General features: G+C 34.9%; 2 protein-coding genes across 2 annotated transcripts; both read right to left on the bottom strand.

The window, feature by feature from the left end:
• cebpz (CCAAT enhancer binding protein zeta) lies at positions 1-17,528 on the bottom strand. The gene is made up of 15 exons (XM_051139332.1): positions 17,316-17,528; positions 13,612-15,104; positions 11,454-11,685; positions 10,773-10,926; positions 9,464-9,552; positions 9,332-9,385; positions 8,140-8,242; positions 7,989-8,057; positions 6,246-6,312; positions 6,050-6,156; positions 5,911-5,971; positions 4,359-4,573; positions 2,911-2,981; positions 1,709-1,790; positions 1-1,548 (listed from the first exon to the last, which is right to left on the bottom strand). The coding sequence occupies exons 1-15, from the start codon at positions 17,466-17,468 to the stop codon at positions 1,403-1,405; spliced, it is 3,096 nt and encodes a 1,031-aa protein (XP_050995289.1). The 5' UTR covers positions 17,469-17,528; the 3' UTR covers positions 1-1,402.
• A 6,061-nt stretch (positions 17,529-23,589) lies between these two features.
• Positions 23,590-25,518, bottom strand: marcksa (myristoylated alanine-rich protein kinase C substrate a). The gene is made up of 2 exons (XM_051092130.1): positions 25,152-25,518; positions 23,590-24,269 (listed from the first exon to the last, which is right to left on the bottom strand). The coding sequence occupies exons 1-2, from the start codon at positions 25,245-25,247 to the stop codon at positions 23,643-23,645; spliced, it is 723 nt and encodes a 240-aa protein (XP_050948087.1). The 5' UTR covers positions 25,248-25,518; the 3' UTR covers positions 23,590-23,642.
• Positions 25,519-27,007: the final 1,489 nt, after the last annotated feature.

The following is a 27,007-nucleotide window of genomic DNA, read 5'->3' as shown; positions in this document are numbered from 1 at the left end:
GTGTTTCAACAGTTCTTCAAGTATACTAATTATTTAATATGCAAAGATGTTACCCAACCACAGCAGTCTTAAAGGAGACACACCTCTTAAAACAGTGGACAAACACCAGGGGGTCAAAAACAGGGTAGAAAATGGGCATTTATTTCTTTTTATCTTTTCTAATGGAGCTATAAAAAAAGATGCAAATACAATTCATGACCCCCTTAACCACCTAACATTATGGGACTGATACTCAATGCCATTATTAACAGGGTGAAAAGTGGTGATGATTCTAGTGGCCCTAGTTAGTTAAATGTTTTCGTAAAGTGAATCCTAATTCCTAAAGTTGGCGGTAGTGATAGCGCCTGGGCCCAAGCTCGCTGCTAGAAGCTATAGTTGCACTCTGGATTACATCAGTTAACGGCAAAAATAAATGTACGGAGTTGAGAAAAGTGGTTGTCATCTCCTCTGAAAAACTGGAACAGGTCTTTCTAACAAAAAAATTGCAGGCACATTTGATTTATGCTAGACCAGGGGTGTCCAAACTTAGTCCTGGAGGGCCACTTAGTGAACTTGTTTCATAATGAAAAAATGTTATTGAACTGAACCAACAATGACCTCTCTGGAACTGAGTAATGACACCATTGTCTTGCCATAGCTGATTTACAGCAGAATTGTCTCATTTTGGTTTGCATCATTGATTATAATATTTTCCTGTTAAACACTTTGAAGTTGATTGAAATTTTCCATATTGAATAGAGTGCTTTTTGAATAAAGGTGACTTGTCTTAAGTAAATCTTAAGTATGTACAACACAAGTTTTAAATTGTAGCACATAATGAATAATTTGGTGATAAAATTTTTCTGTAACTTCTGGTAAATCAATAAGTGTACTGTTGAGTCTCCACAATAGAGCTTTGATAGTGACTGAAGCACAATGTACAGTTAGGGGCATGATAATAAAACAGACAGGTCATTAGACACATTTTGAAACAATCCAATATTCAAATCAAGCTTGCTTAAACCCACTCTTGTTGGCTTTGTTAGTAATTTATTCCTCCCCAAATTTATCTGTTAGTGCTGGGCTTCTGCTGGTTTCTCTGGGGCTTACAACAGATATGCTGCATTAAGTTTTGTCCTTGTATATTTATTGCTTTTTCAGATATTTTGATGTAATGGACAAAATATTTAAAAAAAAAAAAGAGACAAAGGAAGATATTAACATGTTAAAACATTAAAGCATAACAGTTAAAATAAAGCATTTTCCAAACTATGGATAAACCCTGGATTTAATATAACACTGTAAATGCCTGGAACAGCCAATATTGACTGAACCACTTTACAACTTTACAGCTAGTATATTTCAGAAACATAGCATAGCATTCCCCCCCTCTCATGTATATTACAGCAATGTAATCTGGTCATCACTTCTTCCTTTTGACACTCTTAAGCTTTTTGGCATTTCCGAACTTTCTCTTGTTGAACATGGCCTTTTTCCGTCTGAGAGTTTTGACATCTCTCCCTTGGATCCAGTCATTCCGCTGAACTTCCCACTTCAGCTGCTTCACGTCTGATTGAAAAGACACAGGAAAATGAGGAAAGATTTCACTCCACAAAACCATCATGAGGCTATTGCACAGTTTGGAATAATGAAATATATAATTAATTATTATTGTGTATGAACTAATTTTTCTATTGGAAAATAAAACAAATCTATTTTCAGCACTCACTAGCTTTGTCCGTATTGGCCATGGCATTCATATCACAGTTGTCAAACTTCAAGTTTGTGTTTTCTTCCAGCAAACAGCCAAACTGTTTAAAAAGACAGAAGAAAGACATTTTCTATTCATTCACAGGCAATATAAGGTACTGTACGTGCAAACGTGTAATTTACTGAGAATTATTCACAAATGTACAATTTGGGCCAGTTTTACTAAACAGGGCAAATTAGAGCAAGAGCGCAATTCTAAAACGGCATTGATGAGAGGTGAAATGTCTGTAGGTGATTTACTAACAATGCGCAAATTAAAAGAATAGACGCAACATCTCATTTACATATCAACCAACACAATATACCAAGCACAGCACAAATTAGCATAGTCGCAAATAATGAATAAGAAAATAAAGAAGCCACTGTACAACGAAAAACAGAGTAAAAACAAATGTTAGTAAAACACATTGCGTGATTCATTTGAATACTCCCCTCCCATAAATTTTGCATCTGAAAGGGAAACTCCTACAAATGCATATTCAATAAGGTCAGGTTATTTATAAAAAAAAAAAAAAAAAAACAACAAAAAAATTCTTCAAAAAAATTCCAATTCTTCACTGCGCATCTTTAGTAAAACCTGACAGTACATTATACACAGTACAAGTATTGTTTTATTTTAATTATTTATAATTTGATTTTTATTTAATGTTTGAGAAATCTGAAATAATTTGAAAATGAATTATTAAAAATTAGTGTGTAAAATAAACATACTTATACTTAGATGACAACTTCCTGATTCTATAATTCTATTACAGTATTTTTCACAAATAAAGAAATATTCAGAATGAATAAAGAGGACGAATGTGAGCTATATGTGAGCATATATAAAATAAATGTCTTGAACATATAGGCCAAACAGAAAAACGTCTTGGCCAATGCCGATATTTGAAAAATATTAGCCTATATATTGGCTTTGGCGATATATCAGTTGACCAACTGGCGCAATCTGTTAGTAAAACGGGCCCTTCCTGTAAATTTGCTCATTGAAATACAGCATGCTTTTGAAGGAACATGGAAACTTAAGACTGTAAACTGACTGCAAAAATGGGCTTGGTGTAATTCAGTATTACACAAAGTCGTTTAGTATTTATAAAATACTATAGTGTTTTGAATAATGTATAAAGTGTAAAAATCGTCTCATTCAACCCATAAATCATCTACCTCTTCAGCTGATGCAAACACTGATTTGTCCTCCGTTTTTCCTTTCTTTTTCTTCTTTGCAGGTTGAGGACCTTTTGGGATGATGGGTGCACACACACACACACACAACAAAAAAGGAAACAGAATTGATTCAGTTGATTGGGGAAATTTAAGGGTGAATCTTACAAAAACACTCTAAATAATGAAAAAAAATTCCAAAGTCAATTTTTAGGGGTAGCCAACTCTGCTTCTTGAGTGCTACCATTCTGCAGAGTTTAAAGGAGAAGTACACTTCCAGAACAAAATTTTACAGATAATGTACTCACCCCCTTGTCATCCAAGATGTTCATGTCTTTCTTTCTTTAGTTGTAAAGAAATTGTGTTTTTTGAGGAAAACATTTAAGCATTTTTCTCCATACAAGGGACTTCTATGGTGCCCTGAACTTCCAAAATGCAGTTTAAATGCGGCTTCAAACGATCCCAGCTGAGGAAGAAGAGTCTTAACTAGCAAAACTATTATTTTTATTTTCATAAAAATAATACAATTTATATACCTTTTAATGTCAAATGTTAATGTCCTGTTTTACTCTGCCTGAACTCTGTTTTTGTTCATGACAGTTAGGGTATGTCAAAAAAGTCCCATCTCATGTTCTCGCTCAACTTCAAAATCGTCATATATCGCTGTTTTACCTTTTTTGTTAAATGTGTTTTGAGTTTTTCGACATACCCGAACTGTCTTGAGCCAGAATACACAGAGTTCAGGCAGAGCAAGACAAGACGAGTGTTTGAGATTAAAACGTATTGAAATTTTATTTTTTTTAAATGAAAATAACAGATCGTTTCGATAGATAAGACCCTTCTTCCTCGGCTGGGATCGTTTACAACCGCATTTGGAATCATTTGAAGCCACAGCTAAACTATATTTTGGAATTTCAAAATCAGGGCACCATATCAGTCCATTATATGGAGAAAAATGCTGAAATGTTTCCCTCAATTTCTTTACGACTGAAGAATGAAAGACATGAACATTTTGGATGATAAGGGGGTAAGTATCTGTGAATTTTTGTTCTGGAAGTGGACTTCTCCTTTAACTCCAACACTAATCAAACACACCTGAACCAGTTAACCAAGGTGTTTATATGGAGTAAAGCCAAGTTATGTCATCTACACATTACCACACATTCTACTTTCTTGACTTTTGCTGCCTTCTTGGTCATGTCTTTATTAGAAAGCCTTTGATTTGAATGTGGTCTTAAAAAGATTTCGTAACATTCACCTAAAGCCATTCTTTACTCTGCAGTTTACTAGATGAACTCCAGTAATCCAGCTGCTTCAAATGGCCTTTTTTCCTTAGGTTATTTTCTTCCCCAAGGAAATCATTTCCATTTCTCATTCTGTGTTATCTTTGAAATTACGAAGGCATATTTATTTTCAACTCTGATCATGAAAACTGCAAAGATTTGACACACCTGCATCGTCATCATCATCTACGTCTTCATCTTCTAAGTCTACGAACTGTCCACCTTCGTCCTCAAGTTCGTCAAGTTCAAAGTCTCCATCCATGCTGCCCAGAGAGACCTCCTCATCATCAAGATCATCATCATCATCATCATCATCATCATCATCAGAATCAGAATCTTCTCCATCCTGATCACGACCTTTCTTAGACTTGGGCTTCACATTGCTGCAACAACAAAGATAGTTTGGCCACTTTAACTGCTAATAATATTACCAGATACAAATTTTAAAATAATTTACACAGATTTAATTGATTCACTGTTAAATCAAGACCTCACCACAGCGCGCAACTTCATACAATACTTCCATTGAGAGACCACCCTAGAATGTCACAGACCCAACTAATCCAATACTAATACCAAATGTTTGATCTATGAAGTGACACCACCAAACATTATAAAAAAAAAAACAAAAAAACTTAAGAGCAAAAGTATTTAATTACTTTTAACAGAACAATATATGATTGGGCAATATATAGAGTTTGCATAAAATATTTTTATAAATGATACCAGATGAGGCAGTACCATTTATATTGAGCCACAAAAAAAAACCAAAAAAACAAAACAAAACACAACAACACATACTTCAGGTATCATGGAATAAAGGAGTTAAAAAAAAAAAAAAAAAAAATAATTTAAAAACTCTGACTTCATTCTCACAATTCCGAGATTATATCCCACAGTTCTAATAAAGAAAAAACAACTGGTCATTCTCTTTTTTCCCCTCGGCTCAGAATTGGAGTTCATCCCACACTTCTGGCTTTTTTCCCTCAGAACTGACAAATTCACTACTTTTGAGTTAAATCGAGTTATAAAGTCCAAATTAGGAGATATAAACTTGCATTTGCGAGAAAAAAAGTCATAATTTTGAGGTAAAATAAATAAATGTTATGTAAAAATGTTAATAGTAATAGGTTTAAATAATATTTCATGCTGTAACTGTAGGGCTAATACAATACATTCCCTATGAACAGCATATGTGAATATTATGTAGACCTAATTGTTTAAATCAAATTTATGCTTTAAAAGTAGAGTAATCATAGCAGCTTTCATCCATAGTATGTTTGTTTAAACATCTGCATTTAGCTTCAAATGGCGTCTTTGATGGCAGTATTTGATAAAAATTATTTGCATTCCGATTTTGGCATCAAAAGGCACAATTTTTTTTTTTCTTGTTCTGTGGATTTTACACAATTACCTCTACTGGTTACCAGTGTTTTTCTGCAACCACTGCAAGTGACGTAACTGTGACGTCTACTCCAAACTGGTCTATAGGAACATACCTTGCTCTGTCTAATGCTCTGACAGATAGTTTTGCTGACAAATGTAATTTCACTAGAAATAATGCATCAAAAGGGTCTTTAATTTTAACTGATCCCTGCCCCCCTTTTTTTTCTTTTCTTACATGCTAGCACCTTATCAACTAGCTTTTACCAGGCTTGCAATTACAATACCACACATGATAAAGTTGCAAGTCTAATAGTGTAAACAGTGCTGGACATACCCTGCAAAGTCCAAGTCATCATCGTCGAACTCCATGAAATAGCTGTCTCCTTCATGAGCATCTAGGAGACAAAATTTTGGTCAGTTTTCTCACAAGAAAATGTGAGAAAAAGATAAATTGTGTCAATTTTAGAGCCTACCAAGCACTCTCTCAAATTCATCATCGTCAATGTCTTCCACGCTCTCGTTATCCTCGTTTTTGTTCGTTTTTTTCCGCCGATTCTCTGTATCTCGCTTCTTAAAGTACCTGAGTGACACATAACAGTGTATTTACATTATTTTAGTCCTTTCTTGAATGACAATAGTAATTTGTATTTGATTGATAATTCTACCAACCTGTAGAAGAACACCTCATCCACAGGTATTTGACTCTCCTCTTTGGCCAGATATTCCTCACAGTTTACTGCACAAAATAAATAAATAAATAAATAACAGAAAGAAAAAAAGCTGTTCTGTTGTTCTTTCTCATAGCCTGTTATAAAACCAATAGTTCTGGCTCTAAAATGTTACAGAACAAGTTGTTGATCTACCAATAATGTCCAACCCACTCCCTTACCCCCATTTTATGATGCCTTCATCACCTTTTTACGATTTGGTTGCCTGCACTTTCAATGGATGGACAGAAAGCTCTCATCTTTCATTACAAATTCGAGAAAAAAACAAAAAACAAAAACATAACCATAGCCATAAGTCTTATGGGTTTGGAACAATTTGAGGGTAAATAAATTATGACAATTTTAATTTTTAAGTAAACTAATCCTTCACATTTAAAGATCTATCTTTTAGTCTAAGCTGTTTTCAGTCGATGCCTGAATTAAGTTATTTGTTGCACTCCTCCCATCCAATAACTGTGCTTTTGATAAGAATCAAAGTCTCAGCTTTCAGATTCGGTTAATTTTATTGAAAAATTCAAACAATAAATACTGTTTTAGCATTCTTTAATGTGGCATTACAGATGTGGCATTATAGCCGCACCGGTTTAAGCAGCAGCGCAGAGCACACATCAACCAATCATCTCTTACTCTTCACCTCCTAACTCTTTACTAGTTACAGCACAAAATATGAGAAACAAATGTTGTATGTCAAATGCGACCCTGGACCACAAAACCAGTCATAAGGGTCAATTTTTTGAAATTGAGATTTATATATATATATCATTTGAAAGCTGAATAAATAAGCTTTATAGGATAGAACAATATTTGGACGAGATACAACTATTTGAAAATCTGGAATCTGAGGGTGCAAAAAATAAAAAATAAAAAATAAAAATAAAAATAAAAATAAAAATAAAAATAAAAATTCTAAATACTGATAAAAATCACCTTTAAAGTTGTCCAAATGAAGTTTTTAGCAATTCATATTACTAATCAAAAATTAAGTTTTGATATATACGGTAGGAAATTTACAAAATATCTTCATGAAACATTATCTTCACTTAATATCCTAATGATTTTTGGCATAAAAGATGATCATTTTGACCCATACAACGTATTTTTGGCTATTGCTACAAATACACCTGTGCTACTTAAGACTGGTTTTGTGGTTCAGGGTCACAAATAATACAGTACAACTTACTGAAATGCATCATGTAATCATTTAATCTGTGTTTTAACCACAAAAATACAGCTTGTGAACAACAAAATGTCATATAAAGCGACATTTATCTTGGGAAAAATATCCAGTGTTCATAGTTCTGTTAGCTGGAAAAAAGATCTCTAGATCTCTAGCTTATTTACTTGACTTCTTAATTACTGATGCAGTAAACAATCTGTCAAGTTTTTATGAAAAGATTTGCACACAAGATTTGCAGCTTTGTTTTTGTTTTTTTCATTGAAACATTTCAGCTGTCAAGTTTTCAAAATTCATAACATTTCATATTAAATTAGAAAATATTGGGAAATAACAGAACACAATGCCTAAAATTTTTGCTCATCTGATAGAACGACATGTAAATTTTGTGCATGTATGGTATAATAGTCAATAACTGTACCCCTGTGACTACACACCAGCTGAATTCTATAATAATGCAACAGTTACGCCAAATAACACTTTTTGGGCACAACACACAACAGGACTCACCAGGTAATGACTGAATATTGTTGAACGTCCTCCTGTGTTTGGGCTGCATCACTGTGGCATCTGTGTTTTCTAGAATATAAAAAATAAACTGAGCAAAATAAATGAAGTCCTCAGTTCAAGAGCACTAAGTGTAATTTTGCAGTTTGCTTACGTTTTCCCTTTGTTTGCTTTGGATTCCTAAATACAAACCGATCTAAGAATCGGATAAGTGTGAAGTCCTGCAGTGGATCCCCTGTGTACTGGATGAACTCTCCCTGTGGGTCAAATGAACAATAATAACAATAACAATAACAACAATAATAATAATAACAAAGTTTGTCAAGACAAACGTCTGAAAAAAATCTGAAATTGCTTAAAAAGTTGAAGGTTGCGGATTTCAAAGTCATGCTGTCTAAACCTCATTTCTGGTTTTCTAACAGGATTAAGCCCTGTTTACACCAAGACAAATGTTTGTTTCGATCAAAATTTTAATCAGAATAAAAAGCTGTTAATGCACCTGTTCACATAAACACTGTTCGTTTAACAGAGAAGAGAAAACTATGACAGGCAATTGTCTCATTACTCATCTTGAATAATTACTAGTGGTACATCAATTAGGAAATTCGAGGCTTACACCAATCACCATTATTTTAGCACCAAGATCAGCCAATGCTGATTGATCAGTGAATTCCTAATTAGTTCATTTTACTAGAGCTACTATATTAACCGTACAATTAGTTTGAGCTGTGAAATCATTTGAATGAATTACATTTAATATATTAAATATGATCATTATAAGCAAGTAAAACTACAGGCAGTCATGTGCCATATTATCTGAGATAACATACAGATTTGCTAGCCAAGTTTAATATCTCATATTCCATCAAGATCTCTTCGTACTGTTACCTTGTTTTAAGGTTTGTTATAATCTGAAACATCTGCTATTTATTAGTAAGACAAAATTACTTTGCAATTGATCAATGTTTTGATTTCTCTTGTATTAGACAGAAAGTGGCAAAACAAACAAGTTTGAATCGACATGAGGGTGAGTACATTTTCATTTTAGGTGAACTATTGGCAAAAAACAAAGACTGTATTACTAACAACAGCAGCATAAAACAATGTCTGAATAGCCATCTGACTACTGGTTTACCAAAAAACTTTTGCTGCTTTAGTCGTTTCAGAGGTTAGTCAGGTTACGGTTTTAAAGGAAAAGTACAAAAGACATTTTTGTGTGTGTGTGCAATGATTAATTGTGCAAAATAAGACCAGGAGTGTGTAACAAGATATAGTACCATTTTGTAACAAGTGAATAGTACCGTTTTGACCTCTGAGGCTGAATTTAAACAAGAGAAAGTTGTTACCTGCAATAAAGTCTTCGCAAAAAGAGCCACGGAGGGATGAAAATGAAAGGACAACTGAAAAAAGAACATGGCGTCAGCGCACAGATCGCAGTAACAATGAGAAGAATGGAAAGACAGTAATAGCCTTAGTACCTTCTGCAGTTCCCAGAGGGCCGTGTGATCAGCCCCGCAGTATAAAGGGTTTCTGTTCATGGGGTCATAAGTCACCTTATTTAAACTACCTGAAGAAATGAAAGGTTTGCAATAAAGAAAAAAGGTTTATACAAAAATGCATGTGGAGGCAGCTTTATGAAATGAATAGGCCTGTCACAGTAACACAGACAATAAATTGCACCAGAAATAATTGAGATAAACAACATTACTGTTATTTTAAGACCATTTTATGTCATGAATATAATGACAATGTAACAGCATAAGAAATCAAGTTCACCCTTTCAAAGTAAAATGAATTTTTAATTCTTAAGTAAATTCAGACATTGAAATCGTAACGTCAAAGAAGTAAATATTTAAATTAGTGGCATCAAAATCAGCATGTTAGGCGATTAATTTTTTCACTTTAGCGCAATTAACGCAGGGGCGGGGCTAAGTTTGTCCACCCCACTCATAACTGCTAAAGAACTGTGTTTATTTAGAAGCGTAATATCTTTATGAGCACATCAGAAGGAAGACTTTTTAGACACATCAGCACCAGGTGTGAATTATGACATGAAATTAAAAAGAGGAAAATTCTGTAGCTTAAAGCTTTATCTTTATTTAATTTAGAATTTACGGTTTGATAACTATTAAATTAGGCTTATTTATTAAAATTATCTATATTTTTTCCCCTTTTCTATATTTTGCTAAAGGGCATTTATTATTGAAGATTGTTTTAAGTTCACTTAAATTAGAAATTATTTTTTAAAGTCTAATAAATATTAAATTGATGGCTCTCAATTATAATGTAATGCTGAATGGCTATAGTCAATGGTTAAATATTAGAAAAATAAAATAAAATAAAAAATCATAGTGACATCAGTTGGTATCAAAGTTACTTGCCTTCGGTCATAGAAAAAGATGGCATTAAACAAATATTAAAAATATAGTTTTAATGTTTCTACATTAATTTGAAGATTGAATGTGAAATTATTGCAATATAAAAGTATAATTAAAAACTTTAATATCATGTGGGATTCATCGCGATTAATTTCAGAAAAAATGTGCGATTAATTAGTAAAATGACACCACTAATTTAAATCTATGTATGGGCAGGGGTACCTATGTACTCAAGTACTTGGAAGTGCCAAAAATGATCGATCAGGAAAATGTTGAAATATATAAACATGACTGGCTAAAACGTTGGTGACATTCCTTTTCATGTAAACAAACACAAATTCAAACACAAATTTAAAAAAATACATTTCTAAAGTAATTATTCTGACAAGCATATATAAACGAGGCTCACCTTCTATGTTTTGATGATGTACCCATGATGCAGTGGGCTTGGTCTGGCATTGTTTCACGCTCTGTGTTTTTTCATCTTTGACTGCATCCACAAATTTCTCCTCGTCATCATCGACATCCTCTTCGAGGTCCTGATACACCTCTTCCTCCTCATCCTGCAGAGAGACTTTTTGTTAGAAGAAGCAAGAAACAAAACAAGAGCTTGTCCATATCTAAAGTTAGCTAAATAAGCATCAACACAGTGGTACACAAGTAAGCAGATAAGACCTTTTTTTTTTTTTTTTTTTTTGTTATAGATGTCAATGCAGGGGAGGCTGAATAAACAGCTTTTATGAGGAAACAGCTTATTGCTTAACAAGCTGGTACCCTGTCTGCTAATCTTCAAAGTGTTTTCAGAGGTAGAGTTTACAACAAAAAATGCTCTTTCATTAGAGGAGTTTCACAGAATTTTGCTTACAGCAATAGTCATTTTTATGGTATCCACAAACTGTGACTGATTGTAGTAGAATTCCAAAAGCAATTTAATGACTAAAGTTAAGGCTATAATGCCATTGTTTTACAAAGCACAGTTGACCGTCACACTTTCTCTAATAGTAGAGGTTGTCATCTCCTCATATAAAAAAGAACATCTCTGACTAAGTACAACACAATGCGCAGGTTGTGAGGGTACGTGTAGACTTACCGCTTCCTCCTGTAGCAGTAACTTGAGGCCTGGCTTGTTCTTCATCACCTCCGACACAAGGAATAAAGCACCACATGCAAAGGCAGGGGTCTGTTCACAACTGACCTGAAGTAACCTTTTCACAAATGCCTTCACCCGTCTCACCACTATATCAGCTTTTAGAGACTTATATAAGAGGTTAAGAAACATGCTCTTTCTTGAGCTTGACGATAACCCCGGATCCAACAATTTTCTGTGTAAAACAAACAAATTAAGACATTAATTATAATGCTGTCTGTGCTGCTTTTCCAGTGAATATGAAGACTTTTTTTACTTAAACAGGGTAGGTCATACATTCACCTGTAAAACAGGTTTTTATATACATTTTTTGAAACTTTCAATACATAAGTATTGAAATTTATATAGGACTGTCAAACGATTAATCATGATTAATCACATACAAAATAAAAGTTTGAGTTTGCCTAATTAATGTGTGCGTACTGTGTTTAATTATTATGTATATATAAATACAAACACATTAATGTATATATTTAAGAAATATTTAAAAGTATTTATGACAATTTTTATATACTTTATAGTACATATAAATAAAAATATTTTGTACATAACATATTTCTCTTAAATATATACATTAATTTGTGTGTATTTATATATACCAGGGCTGTCAAACTATTTATCACGATTAATTGCATACAAAGTTTTGCCTAATATGTGTGTACTGTGTGTAATTATTATGTGTATATATATTATATATATATTATACACACACACAAATTAATGTACATACTTAAGAGAAATATGTTATGTACAAAATATTTTTATTTATATATAATATAAATTCTATAAGAATTATCATAAATACATGTAAACATTTCTTAAATATATACATGAATGTGCTTGTATTTATATATACACACAATAATTACAGTATACACACACACATATACAGGGGTTGGACAATAAAACTGAAACACCTGTTTTTTTAAAAAACAATTAGTACGTTGTTGAGCCTTTTTGTGCCCAATGCAGCATCATTTCATCCTGGGAATAACAAATATAAGTCCTGCACAGTAGCCAGAAGGATTTTAAGCTATTCTCCTCTTGCAAAAAAAAAGAAAAAAAAAGTGGCCAGGTCACTACGTGATGCTGGCGTAGGACTTTTCCTAACTCGCTCTTCCAAAACATCCCTCAATAATATTCAGATCTGGTGACTGTGCAGGCCATGGGAGAGGTTCATCTTCACTTTCATGTTCATCAAACCACTCTGTCACCAGCCTTGTTGTGTGTATTGGTGCATTAACATCCTGATACAAGGCACTACTTTCAGGGTACAATGTTTGATCCATTGGGTGCACATAGTCAACCTTCACTCTCTGCTCTTACTGGTGCAGTGTGCAATCAGTGAAGATAGGCCACCAGGCTGTGCAAACATATCCATGAAACCTCCAACACTATATTGGCCAGTGTTTCAGTTTCATTGTCCAACCCCTGTATATATTAGGCAAACTCAAACTTTCATTTTGTATGCGATTAATCGTTCAACAGCCCTAAAGAGTGGGGGGGAAAAAAAAAAGAACAAATAAGGCAGGGGTTCTATTTATCCTCAGCTAGCTTCCTGTCAATTTTTACTGTCCTATCTATAATAATAATAAAAAAAAAAAAATATATATATATATATATATATATATATATATATATATATATATTGCAGAAAACAACCCCCAACCCAAAAAAAGGAATAACGCAATGTCTGAAATGCATGTTTTGGTGCACTTCCTCACAACACATTCCTGAAGGATCACATTATATGAATGGGCAGCGAGTAGGCAGCGCTTCAATACATGTTCAATATGACCACACACAGTTTTGTCTACTTCCATATGTAGTACCAACTCAATACTAAAATAAGAATCATTTTAATGTTAGTTTCCTTCAGCAGTATTGATTCCATTTAAAGATTTTACTTTCCCCTGTACATTCCATTTTTTTCCCTTTCAAACTGAGAATCATTACTAGTGTTTTACTAGAATTGATACGGACTACTGAAATGTTAGTAAACTGACAAAGTGTACATAAAATGAAACTGTGCAACTACTAATAAAAAGTTGATTTAGGTAATTTTTGTAATTCATCAGAAAAACGAAGAGTGTTGGTTTACCTGTAGAGTGCTACATAATAGCGATCTGAAACGGTCTGTTGGGAGTCCATGACCTGAAAGAGCAACATAAGGGCTTGGACAGCAGTGTTGAATTTGACAATGTGCACCACTTTAAAAAGCGTGTCCAGCTGTTTGCACACATCATCATCCCCAGTCTTTGCATATGGATATGCTCTGTTCACTCCTGTCAGCAGAGCGCTGAGCATTTTAGACTCAATATCCTTCTTCTTAACACATGCGTTGAAAAACGTGATGTAGATGGTGATAAGTTTGGCAGCCAAGTCAGCTTCGTCATGGCTCAGAATGACTTGGTTTAGGAAACATGCGGCATAGTATTGGGCTTTGGAACTGATATTGGGTCTGAACATGAGGCGCTCAACCTCACAGCACAGCACTGTCTTCATGTTGGGGTGTTTGTGAAGAACCGTTTCCAGCAGGTGCGAGGCTTTGGAAGCAATTTTGTATTCAGGATCCCCCAATTTGTTGACAATCTGTATAAGAAGCACTTTCTCCTGCTCTGGCTGACTGCACAGCAGCTCGTAGGCAGTGGTAAGCGCACGCATTTTGGTAGCCTGAACCGTATCGTGAGCTAGTTCGTCTAGTGCGGCAACAAATTCTGCTACCCGAAGTTTCAGCTGGTGCTCGAAGTACCATAGGATGAGCCTGCGATCCCGGGTGTCTCTATTTCCACTGGCTTTTTCCTCCAGCTGCTCAAAAGGATGCTGGGAGAAAGTGTGAAGCTTGCGGTGATTTGGAAGAAGGTCAGTAAGCAGCAGGTCCTTAAGGGTATCCGAGGCCATGAGGCCTTGTTTGCGACTTCCTTTCTTTTTCACCATAGACACAAGGTTCTCAATGTGCTCGAGACTGTGAACCGGAGCATCCTGAATTAGCACAGTCATAGCTGCCATCCTATCGGTCAAGGTTCCTGTGGACACTACACTCTTCATCCAGGCAGAGTTGGCGCCCTTCTGGAAGTTCTTCTTGTTCTTGTAAAGGGCAATTTCATTCTCATAAAGTTTCTGAGCCAAAGCCTTGTACTGCAAGACCAGTGACTCGTCCTGAGCCACAGACGTGCTCTCTGAGGTGTACTCTATATCGAACCACTTCCCCCCAAGTTTGATTAGCAGAGTTTGTCGTGAAATAAACTCAAACACGTTTATGTGTTTCTGTTTGGCCTTCTTTCCAGTAGCACGGCCAATCTCTGTAGACTGAACAAGGGTTTTCATACAGGGTTTAACAGTATTTTTCACATCAGACTGTGAATCCTCTTTTGTTTTGGAGCTTTTCGCCTTTTTTTTCTCCTTTTTCGATGGCTCTGAGGATGTTTCATCCTGTTCATCTTGAATGATTTGTTGCTCTGCATAAGCACGGATGCCCAGCTTTGTTATGAAACCTTCCAGCTCTCCCTCCTCCAGATCATCAATTGTATTTTTCTTTCCACCATTGATGAGCTCGGCAGAGTCATCGATGCAGGCCAGCATGACATAATCTGCCTGTGACAAGACAACAACATGATTTATCAGACAAAAAAATAAACATATCACCACAGTACTTGTAATTAGTGGTGGCAAAAAAAAAAAAATCCTTGAAAAACAAAGAATTTCAAAGCAGATGAAACAGAAACACGCATAAAGATAATAATACCACTGTTTTCACTAGAAAAACTATGCACTAAATGACAACTATGCACTAAACTACAAAATGACTGGATTATGTTAACTAGATATTGATTTATATGCCCTTGCTTAATGTTTGAGTGGATTAATTACTGTTTAGTGTGAAATTGAATGAAAAGATTTTTTTACACCGTTTGTATAGCAAACATTTGTGTACGAAACGTAAAAGTACAAAAATGCATCACTTGAGTTCAGCACAAATCTCTCAATCAATCTAAATGTATTTTTACATTTAGATTGAGTTTCACATTCATTTAGAGGTTTCTTCAAAATGAAGCACGTTTTAATGTTTTAGGGGTTGATCTTTTGCAATATGGATGTCACTGTCTTTGGAAACTTTTCACTAGGGATGCACCATGCACGATATTATCACAGATATCAGAAATGGCCGATAATGGCTTTAAATGAAGAATTCAGATGCAAAACCCTCTAAATTCTATCTGAAATTTTCATCTAAAATGAGAACGTCAGCAGCACCACATGTATGCGCCTTGGTACTCTCAATAATGGCATATTTTTCTTAGATATTTGTCTTTTTTTTTTTTGCACAAAAAAAAGTATTCTCGTAGCTTCATAAAATTACGGTTGAACCACTTTCCACGGTACCTTTCTGAGCCTTGAACATGGTAGGACCCTTGCTGTCCATGGAGAACCAGAAAACTCTTTGATTTCATCAAAAATATCTTAATTTGTGTTCCAAAGATCTGAGTACTCTACAATCTCTGCTGCACACAGGTGTGCTGTGCAAATTACTATATATGGAGTTCCAATTATTTTAGGATTCATCATAGTCACATCAGATTATTTTATAATTTTCCAATGATTTTATTGTTCTATTTTTTGTAATTAAAAGGTTACTAACAAACACGCACCTTTACTATTAGTTTGTAACTGAACAACTCACTAGATTTTGACTAAGAAGCTCTGTCTAACTAACTAAATACATACATACGCCCACACACACATACATATATACACTACCAGTCAAAAGTTGTTGAACAGTAAGATTTTTAATGTTTTTTAAAGAAGTCTCTTCTGCTCACCAAGCCTTCATTTATTTGACCCAAAGTACAGCAAAACAGTACAATTTTGAAATATTTTTACTATTTTTCTATTTCTATTTGAATATTTTAAAATGTAATTTATGTGATTTCAAGGCTGCATTTTTTACTCCAGTCACATGATCCTTCAGAAATCATTCTAATATTCTAATTTGCTGCTCAAAAAACATTTATTATTATTATTATTATTATTATTATTATGCTAAAAACAGCTGAGTAGAAGAACAGTTTAGAAGTAGTTCAGATAAACAGGAATTAATTATACTGACTCCAAGCTTTTGAATAGCTTTCATATAGTGTTACAAAAGCTTTTTATTACAGATAAATACTGATCTTTGATTTTTTTCATCATCTATTCATCAAAGAATCCTGAAAAAAGTACTCAGCTGTTTTAAGTATTAATAATAACAATAATAAAAATTTTAATTGAGCAGAACATCAGCATATTAGAATGATTTCTGAAGGATCATGTGACACTAAAGACTGGAGTAATGAAGCTGAAAATTCAGCTTTGATCACAGGAATAAATTACATTTTAAAATACATTCAAAGAGAAAACAGTTATTTTAAATAGTACAATCTTACTGTTAAAAAAAATTACTAGTAGCGTAACGTTATGTGTGTGTAATAAAAGACATGAGTTATTTCTATCCCTGTTTCCCTCTCCACGTCTTGCTTGTACGTCATTCATGCTATAAAACAATTAAATATGCCCCGAAAATGTCAGTCGTGTTCTTTGAAGAATAACCCTTTGTATACGTTCTTGTATAAGTTTTATGAAAAATCAAATGAAAAAGGAAAAAGGCAGCTGAAGTGCCTATTGTTGAAAAACACAATTCATCTACAAATATATACATGAGAGGATTTACAATAAATGTTCGCAGATTGTCCCTTATGTGCAGTTCTGTTCCAATCTAATGATTAAATGAAGACTGACACGTGTGGACGAGACACGTTAAAAACTCACTTTTGTCCCGCCCAAACGCAATACATCCTCCAGTGTGAGCTCGCCTTCATTTTTGTCATTCTCCTTAGTCTGATCGCAGTCTTCATTATCAAAATCACTGTCACTGTTAGTGTCCATGCTGTTGCTGTGCTCCTCCATGATGCTTAAATGCATGTTTCCGCAGCCCCACGTGCACACAGGAACCAGAAGATAAAATAAAAGTCTCTACTTGCTGCTGTAGTTGCTGTTGCTGTAGTAGTTTCTTCTTTCCTAGGTTGTCCTGGCGGTTGCGAACGAGCTAAGAGGTGCATACCGCCATCTACCGTAGAGACCTGTGAATATAAAGGCTGCTTCTTCTACTTTTTTTGAAAACCCTAATGAATTTTGATGCTCTATGCACTGTTTTCCTTGTTTCTGGATCAATATTTAAGATGCTGGATATTTTAACAAATGGCTGACATCCTGTGATCCTTTCTGTTTTCTGTCCTTTCTTGTTCTACAATTTTTGCTTTATGATAGTCGTTACAAACTTTTATGCTTCCCCATGATGCGTAATGTAGAATTAGTTTTGAGTATTTCAAGTGTGAAAATGATCACTCCCTCTCTACTGATGGTTTTACTTAATTTTATGTTCCTTTGTTATAAACGATTTGTCTTGTCTGGCATGTATCTCAGTACTTTTGTCGTTCGTTATTACAAGCTTGTATAATTAGGCTAATCATCAATTTCTTATTTATTATAATGGACTACGGCTCAGTTATTTCCGGTTATGTACATTTTCAGTGTGTTGTAATCATCTAGTTGACTTAAACGCCTAATAAAATAAGACTTCGCGTGATGATTTCAAAATCCGAAAATATTCAAAGACAGGAGAAGACATAATTCTGATCATTACTGTGTACATAATTTTCCAAACTCAACGGAACGTTAAGTTTTAATCCAACATAACCCGATCTAAGAAAGCGGTGGCTGCAATCATAATGTGATTGTTTCACTACAGGGTGTCAGTGCTCTACACTAATGGCCTAATCGCGACGCTGCAGTGTTTGTGAGATCTGATGAGTAAGATCATAATGAACCTTTATTTATCTGTATTAAATATAATAATAACAATATATTATATTAAAATAAATCTTTATTTTTTGAAAACTGGTTTTCAGCAGGCATAATACGGATTAGTCAATTATTAAATCAAGAAGGTATGTTACTCACTTACAGTTTCTAGCTGTCCATGGAATTGCAGTAACACCAAAAGAGTTTTCTGTTCCCCCTTTGCATTTGATCTGTTTAATACCAATATTGGTAAACTTTGTTTTGACCCTGGAAGTACAAATGTTAATACAACGATTCGTTCTTTACTTCAAAAAGATATTGTTTCTACTCCAAACTGTATAATTTATTGGAACAAATCCTTGTTTGTAAATGAAGTGAAGGAAGTAACCTTAAAAATTTTACACAGATACTATCCAGTAAATAATTTTCTAGTTAAATTTAAAAATGATATTGATTTGAATTGTTCCTTTTGTAATATGATGACTGAAACTTTGTTTCATTTATTTTGGCATTGCTCTCATGTAAAAAAAAAAAAAAAAAAAAAATGAGAGCTTACTAGATTTATAATTGATAACATTGGCCCAACTTTTTCTTTGTGTTTAGGACATGTTTTATTTGGTTTTACTAAAAAAGGTGAACTCCACTTTCAGAACAACAATTTACAAAAAATGTACTTACCCCCTTATCATCCAAGATGTTCATGTCTTTCTGTCTTCAGTCATGAAGAAATTATGGTTTTTGAGGAAAACATTTCAGGATTTTTCTCCATATATAATGGACTTCATTGGTGCCCCGATTTTGAACTTCCAAAATGTAGTTTAAATGCACCTTCAAAGGGCTCTAAATGATCCCAGCCAAGGAAGAAGGGTCTTATCAAGTGAAACTGTCAGTCATTTTTTTTGGAAATTAAAAATTTGTTTACTTTTTAAGCACAAAAGTTTGTGTAGCACAGGCTCTGGGATGCGCGTCTTATCTAGTGAAACGATTGGATATTTTCATTAAAATAATAAAATTTAAATACTTTTTAATCTCAAATGCTTATCTTGTTTCACTCAGCCTGAACTCTGTGTATTCTGGCTCAAGACTACAGTTAGGGTATGTCGAAAAACTCCAATCGTATTTTCTCCCTAAACTTCAAAAATCATTTCAAAATCATCCTGCATCACTGCAGACGTACCAACCCAGTCTTTGCAAAGTGAATATTCAAAGAAGATCAAACAGCCCTAACAAAAAATGTAAAACAGCGTTACAGGGCGATATTGAAGTCGCCCTTGGCTGGGATTTGGGATCGTTTGAAACCGCATTTAAACAGTATTTTGGAAGTTGAAACTCTCCACTATATGGAGAAAAATCCTGAAATGTTTTCCTCAAAAAACATAATTTCTTTACGACTGAGAAAAGAAAGACATGAACATCTTGGATGAAAGGGGGTGAGTACATTATCTGTCATTTTTGTTCTGGAAGTGGACTTCTCTTTAAAATTAAGCAACCAAACAAGAAATAAACAAGCAGCGCCTGAACTGAGTACTCAATCAATTAGTAACTATAGAAACGAAACAGGCAATATATAATGTGTGTGTGGCCCAGACACACACAAATGCTAGTGCGATTATAGATAGTCCAGTGCTCTTTTGGCTGAGTTCTGGGGCTGGAGCGGACTCTGGAAAACTTTCAAAAACACGTTGATAATAGAAACTTTTGGCACTCTCCAGACAAATGTAGATATACAGGTGCACCTCAATAAATTAGAATGTCATGGAAAATTTCATTTATTTAAGTAATTTAACTCAAATTGTGAAACTTGTGTATTAAATAAATTCAGTGCACACAGACTGTAGTTGTTTAAGTCTTTGGTTCTTTTAATTGTGATGATTTTGATTCTCTATGGGGTTCAGGTCTGGTGAGTTTGCTGGCCAGTCAAGCACACAAACACCATGGTCATTTAACCAACTTTTGGTGCTTTTGGCAGTGTGGGCAGGTGCCAAATCCTGCTGGAAAATGAAGTCAGCTTCTTTAAAAAGCTGGTCAGCAGAAGGAAGCATGAAGTCCTCTAAAATTTCTTGGTAAACGGGTGCAGTGACTTTCATTTTCAAAAAACACAGTGGACCAACACCAGCAGATGACACTGCACCCCAAATCATCAAAGACTGTGGAAACTTAACACTGGAGTTCAAGCAACCTATGAGCTATGAGCTTCTCCACTCTTCCTCCAGACTCTAGGACCTTGGTTTCCAAATGAAATACAAAACTTGCTCTCACCTGAAAAGACGACTTTGGACCACTGGGCATCAGTCCATTTCTTCTTCTACTTAGCCCAGGTAAGATGCCTCTGACGTCATCTGTGGTTCAGGAGTGGCTTAACAAGAGGAATACGACAACTGTAGCCAAATTCCTTGACACGTCTGTGTGTGGTGGCTCTTGATGCCTTGACCCCAGCCTCAGTCCATTCCTTGTGAAGTTCACCCAAATTCTTGAATCAATTTTGCTTGACAAGCCTCTCAAGGCTGCGGTTCTCTCGGTTGGTTGTGCTTCTTTTTCTTCCACAATTTTTCCTTCCACTCAACTTTCTGTTAACATGGTTGGACACAGCACTCTGTGAACAGCCAGCTTCTTTGACAATGAATGTTTGTGGCTTACCCTCCTTGTAAAGGGTGTCAGGGTGTAAAGGGTGATTGTCTTTTGGACAACTGTCAGATCTGCAGTCTTCCCCATGATTGTGTAGCCTAGTGAACCAAACTGAGAGACCATTTTGAAGGCTCAGGAAACTTTTGCAGGTGTTTTGAGTTGATTAGCTGATTGGCATGTTACCATATTCTAATTTGTTGAGATAGTGAATTCATCACAATTAAAAGAACCAAAGGCTTAAACTACTTCAGTCTGTGTGCACTGAATTTATTTAATAAACGAATTTCACAATTTGAGTTGAATTACTGAAATAAATTAACTTTTCCATGACATTCTAATTTATTGAGATGCACCTGTATTTTATTGGCTGTTTTTTTCTTTAAGTAATAAATGGAAAGCAAAGTTATGCAGTCTCTTTTGTTGTATATCACAACAGGCTTTGTTTCCGAAATCAGCTCATTTTGTTTGTCAAATGATGCCCAAGTGCCACCAACAGGCCTATCATGTGAACTGTGAGTAGTACAAGTCCAACACTCAAAGGACTTATTATACTTATTATATACCATTTTACTATAGTAATATAAAGCAAAATGATTTTTTTTTTCCATTTGAGCTCTTGCCCCTGAGAAATTACTACTACTAGTGTACTACTAGGTACTAGTGTTTGAGGCTGGATCCTGTCATTCTCTGCAACCTTTGGAGATGTGGAAAACTTTGTCTTCACTAAACTCTTTCTCTGTTTAAACATCAACTTTGATACCTGATCTTCATTGTGCATATTGGTCTGATCTCTTTATGGGGTCAAGGTGTGTTCTCCAACAGCTTATTTTGCTCTTTCTTTTTGTCTGTATACATGTGTGCGAACTTGATCTTCGGAGAACTTTGGGTGCGGCAGCTATACATTCAGATACTGCTTTATGGAGTCATTGTTGTATTGAATAGCACAGTTGGGCCACAGGGTTCGATTCAAAGTTCACTCCCTTTGAAAGAATGATTTTACCTTTAAAAGGTTAAAGGAAGTGGCTGTACAAAAGGAAGTACATAGTAAAATAAGCCAGTGTTTTAGAAAAGATTTTCTCAGCTCATGGGTTTGCAAACACCAAAGTCACCTGTTGGGTGGGTTAGCAGACAGAAAACCTTGTGTAGTAGTTAAGAGCTGAATCCTGGCAGGAAGCAAGACATGACTGCATTGTTTTCTTGAGCAAGGCACTTAACCTAAGGCTATTCAGTGTTTAGTTAATTTCTAACAACATGGAAAATCATGGAAATATTTTTTTCCTTGCCATGTGATGGGTAAAACACTTTGATTGCTTGGTTTCTTCAATACTCATTCAGGTGGACTGTTTTTTGTACACAAGTTACCATTAAATTCAAAACAACCATTTTTACTTTACTGATGATATCACTTGTTCAGACTTGGTGAGGTCACATGACAACGTAGCATGCCATGGTCTCGTGTGTTTGTGTTACATTTTAGTAAACTGTATTTTAGTAGATTTTTTAGATATACTGATTAACAATCAATAATTACCACTCATTTCTGGGGAAATGTAAGACAAAGAGACAAAATTCAAATTTCATTCACATTTATTTTGCTTTTAGTGTGCTCACATAAAATTTAGAACACCTTCAGCAGAGAAGTTTATTATCAATTTTGTAAGCAAAGTTACATTCAATCTCTAACGTAAAAGCTTCTCCAATATTTACAAAAGAAAGAGACAAGATGCTACACAAACATTGCATCTGATAGGTTCCTTAATTTTGTCAAAAGACCACTGAAAAAGCATCATCTGTTGTAATCAAAAACCACAGTATAAACAGGAATACGTGTCACAGCTTGGTTTGAGTTAAAAAAAAATGCTCTGATGGTCTGAGGATGATTTACAAAAACAGACTTGGTGATAGAAGAGCTGCATGTGCTTCTTAAGATCAAGATATCATTTGTACAATAATCACAGTTAAAACACCCCTTCTATACATACTTACACTTTAATAAGCTCATAGAACCAGCAATACACCATAAAGCATATGCAAATTGTTTTCCTACTGAATTCACAGAGTGTTACAGCTAAAAAAAAGTGTTTAAAGTTCCCAGGACCTTTAAAATTGCTGTTTTAAACTTGGCATTATAAATTAAATTGGTTTGTTATTAGAAAAAAAAAAACACTTTAGTGTTGTAAACTGTAGTGGATGAATTGGTCGTTCTGTTTTTGTGTACACTACTACGTGGTAGTCTGTGGCACAGCGCTAAGTCATCAAGGTGCCAAAATGTAAAAACTCCTATTCCCAATCCCCGCACCCCTTCCACAGGCATGTCTATACATGTTTACATTGTTTTGTATAAAAATGCAAAAATAAAAACAACAAACAAATAAAAAACCGTTAATACTGATGCAAAAAAATATATGAAAGACAAATTCTACATTTTCTGTATTTTTCAACTTAGCCACCCATTTTCACAGCTCCAGGAATAACCACAAGGGCAGAGTGAGATTTGGGGAGAGGGTAAATATAAAAAAGTAAAGACAAAAAAGATTTAAAATATTCCTTGTTGCAAGTTCTCCAACATCTCATAACCTGGGACCACTCCACTGCACAACAGGGAAATATGCCTTGATTATCTTTTTTTTTCTCTCTTTTTTTTTTTTTTTTTAATCTGCACTGTGCACATTACTCTGTGGCAGATTCTGCTTGGACCTCTGGACTGGATTCTGTTTCCTGAACAGTAGGAGCAGATTCCTCTGCTACAGGTGCTTCATCCTTAGAAGGAGCGGGCTCTGTCTCCGCTGCTGACTCTGCAGGTTTCTCCTCCTCTTTGGACTCCTCGCTGGCAGGACTGACAGCCTTGGGCTCCTCTGCTGGTTTCTCCTCTGGTTTGGATTCGGCCTCCTCTGCCGGTATGGCGTTCTCTTCTGACACACCTCCCTCAGCAGCTTCAGCTCCCTCAGTTTTGGCCTCCTCGCCGCCATCTCCATCACCTGTCTCCTTCTTGGTTTTCTTAAAAGAGAAGCCACTTAACTTGAAAGACTTCTTAAAAGAGAAGCGCTTCTTCTTCTTCTTAGGTGTCTCGTTGCTTGTGGACGGAGTTGCGCCATCCTCAGCTTTCGCGGCTTCCTCTTCAGTGGGTGCACTCACTTCTGTGTTCGCTTTATCTTCCTCCACAGCCTCCTTTTCAGCTGGAGCTGCCTCAGCCTTCTCCCCCTCCTCAGCTGCTGCGCTGCCATTAGCCTGAACCTCTTCTTTCTGCTCAGCTGCAGCTGGAGATGCATCTCCATTCACCTTCATGTGGCCATTTTCCTGAAGTAAAACACAGACCATCATTACACAAACATTATTAAGCTTTAGCACCACCAAGACAGTACACAGGGCAGGGTGCACTCTATGTACTGAAAGGGGATTGATTCCATTTTATCGACATATGATCAAGAAAGACCATCATCGTACGCGACGCACAGCCACCAGTGGGCGTCGTTTGTCCATTAACCCTTCGAAAGAACCGACGCGCCAAAAAAGCAAACGCAAACTGATCAGCACGTAATTATTGAACCTCATCACGCACACCACAACAAACCTGTAAAAACACAGACTGTATCAATGGCCGTTACTGCACAGCTTAACGTAATAATGAATACAACCGTTTTAGTTGCTGTTATGTGGTTTCCGCCAGTGGATGAGTTCCATTGTGATACTAAAGCGTCTTTCGAGCATCTGTGACTAAAGGCGTGGCGAGCCATTGTTACTCCAACAATCAACCCCCACTTCTCCCTGAAAGATCATTTTCAAGACGGCAGAAACAGAAATGCTAATACAAACGAAATAATTCTCCGCATCTCTTGGTTTGTTTAGATAAATCATCTTACTAATCATAATTCTCCACTAATACCCAACGCTCATCAATTCTAAACAAAGGCTTGTCTAAAAAAAAAAACAACAACGCCAAAATTTAAATTTTTAGAAAATATTTATAGAAATATCTGAATAACATTAAACATATTTTACAGTCATAATTATATATAATAACGTTACTCGGCCTGGAAACTGACAAAGCATCTGGGGTGCAAAAATGGTTTAATTCGTGTGGTTGCTGGATGCGGGGCGCCAGCAGAACTCCGCGTGAGTATTCGCATAACAAACACCATACATGAATTACTTATCTTAATAAATTCCTGGGTTTTTTACCTGCCCGTTAGCTTTGGAGGGTGAAGCTGCAGCCTCTCCTGGTTTTTCTGCAGCCGTTTCTCCTTTTCCAGCTGTCTTAGAGAATTGCGCTCCCATGCTTTCACTCCAACAAAGAGCTCAACAGATCACTATACAGAACAAAGAGCAACAAGCCTCTTTCTTAGAATAAAACACCCGGCCAGCGAGAGCACCAAAAGCAACGATCAAATCCAATCTCTGAAAAGAAAACAGTCGGAGAAACCCTGGAAAACGCAAGTAAAATTTTTAATTCCCAAATTTGTGCCCGTGACACCTAGACAGCTCAGAAAATGGAGAAATTTCCCTGGTTACTAATAAGATGCGAAGTCCAACGCCCAACTGCCCCGATGAATGGGCATTCCACCCGATGACGTCACTCACAGCCGTCGTCTACCAATTAGAATAGAGTCTTGGAGAGAGAGGGCGCAACTTAAATCTAAACCAGCCAATCAAAGCCGACCGTGTGAGTGTGGGCGCGTCTTAAAAGTCTGAAGCAAACAATAGCAGGGGGCAGATGGTTGTAAATATAAAAACGCTCAACTGAATAATTTTAAAAAATTCTTATTTTTCAAATCGCGTGTCCTATGAAGGGTCGCGGGAATGTTGAGCTTATCTCAGCATCACAAATAGGGTCTCATTTCTCATTAGGTTTTTATCAAAACTATTTTAAACTTAATTTGTACATAAATAATGAAGCAACTTTTTTATACTCGTAGTTTTTGTGGGATATATACATGCAAGTTTATTTATATAGCACATTTCATACACAAACGTAATTCAAAGTGCTTTACATAAAAGGAAGTAGAATAATCATAAAACAATAATAAAAACAATAATTCACAGAGAAGCAGTAGAATAATCATAAAAACAACAATAAAACAAACAAAAAAATTAAACTTTTAAAATGATTTAAAAATTGATTTAATAATTATAATAATAATAATTTAATAATAATTAATTAATATAAATATAAAAATAAAATTTAAGACAGTTAAAAAGGAAAAGGGTTATACATAGTGCAAGTATGCAGTGAGTATATGGAATGAAAGTCTGAATATATGGAAAGAAAGTATGAATATATAAAATGAATGTCTGAATATATGGAATAAAAGTTAGAATATATAGAATGAAAGTCAGAATATTTGGAATGAAAGTCAGAATATATATAGAATCAAAGTCTAAATATATAGAATAAAAGTCTGAATATATGGAATAAATGTCTGAATATATAAAATAAATGTCTGAATTTATGGAACGAAACTTGTAGCTATTGAAGGGAATCTGATGCACTAAGAATGTTGCAATAATGGAAATATGATCCTCAAGATGTAGACTCCAAACTGCACTGTAAAAAAAAAAAAAAAAAAAAAAGAAAATCTTTCAAAAAGTTGTTTCAGTTGTTTTTTACCCTAATGCCTTAAAAACCTTTTGTTTAGTCAACTTGAAATTTTAAGTTACTTAATGTTAATTTAAGTGACAATTGGAATATTTTAATATATTCCAAATATTCTGACTTTCATTCTATATATTCTGACTTTTATTCCATATATTTAGAATTTCATATAATCAGACTTTGATTCTATATATATTCTGACTTTCATTCCATATATTCAGAATTTAATTCCATACACTCAAACTTCTTATTATAAATATATAATATATATACAACAATATACAAACAAAACAAATACAACAATACAAAACAATGCATAATAAAATTAAAAAATAAAATAAGGAAAGCAATAAAATCACATATCCATAAACAAGTACAAATAATTATAAATTATTCAAAAGAATATATTCAAGGCTTTAAAGAATTTTTTTCTTTGATATTTTTT

Source organism: Labeo rohita, chromosome 20 (assembly GCF_022985175.1).
Source record: "Labeo rohita strain BAU-BD-2019 chromosome 20, IGBB_LRoh.1.0, whole genome shotgun sequence".
NCBI classification, from domain to species: domain Eukaryota; kingdom Metazoa; phylum Chordata; class Actinopteri; order Cypriniformes; family Cyprinidae; genus Labeo; species Labeo rohita.
This window is presented reverse-complemented; position numbering and strand designations above follow the sequence as displayed.

Bases quoted from the DNA above. Each gene is read 5' to 3' on its own strand.
- cebpz (XM_051139332.1), bottom strand. From the start codon at position 17,468: ATGCATTTAAGCATCATGGAGGAGCACAGCAACAGCATGGACACTAAC. The intron at 6,313-7,988 runs GTGAGTCCTGTT...TATTTTGTGCAG, and splicing joins CAATATTCAGTCATTACCTG to TAAACTGTGAGGAATATCTG. The intron at 5,972-6,049 runs GTAGGCTCTAAA...TTTGTCTCCTAG, and splicing joins TGAATTTGAGAGAGTGCTTG to ATGCTCATGAAGGAGACAGC.
- marcksa (XM_051092130.1), bottom strand. From the start codon at position 25,247: ATGGGAGCGCAATTCTCTAAGACAGCTGGAAAAGGAGAAACGGCTGCA. The intron at 24,270-25,151 runs GTAAAAAACCCA...GTTTTACTTCAG, and splicing joins CCTCCAAAGCTAACGGGCAG to GAAAATGGCCACATGAAGGT.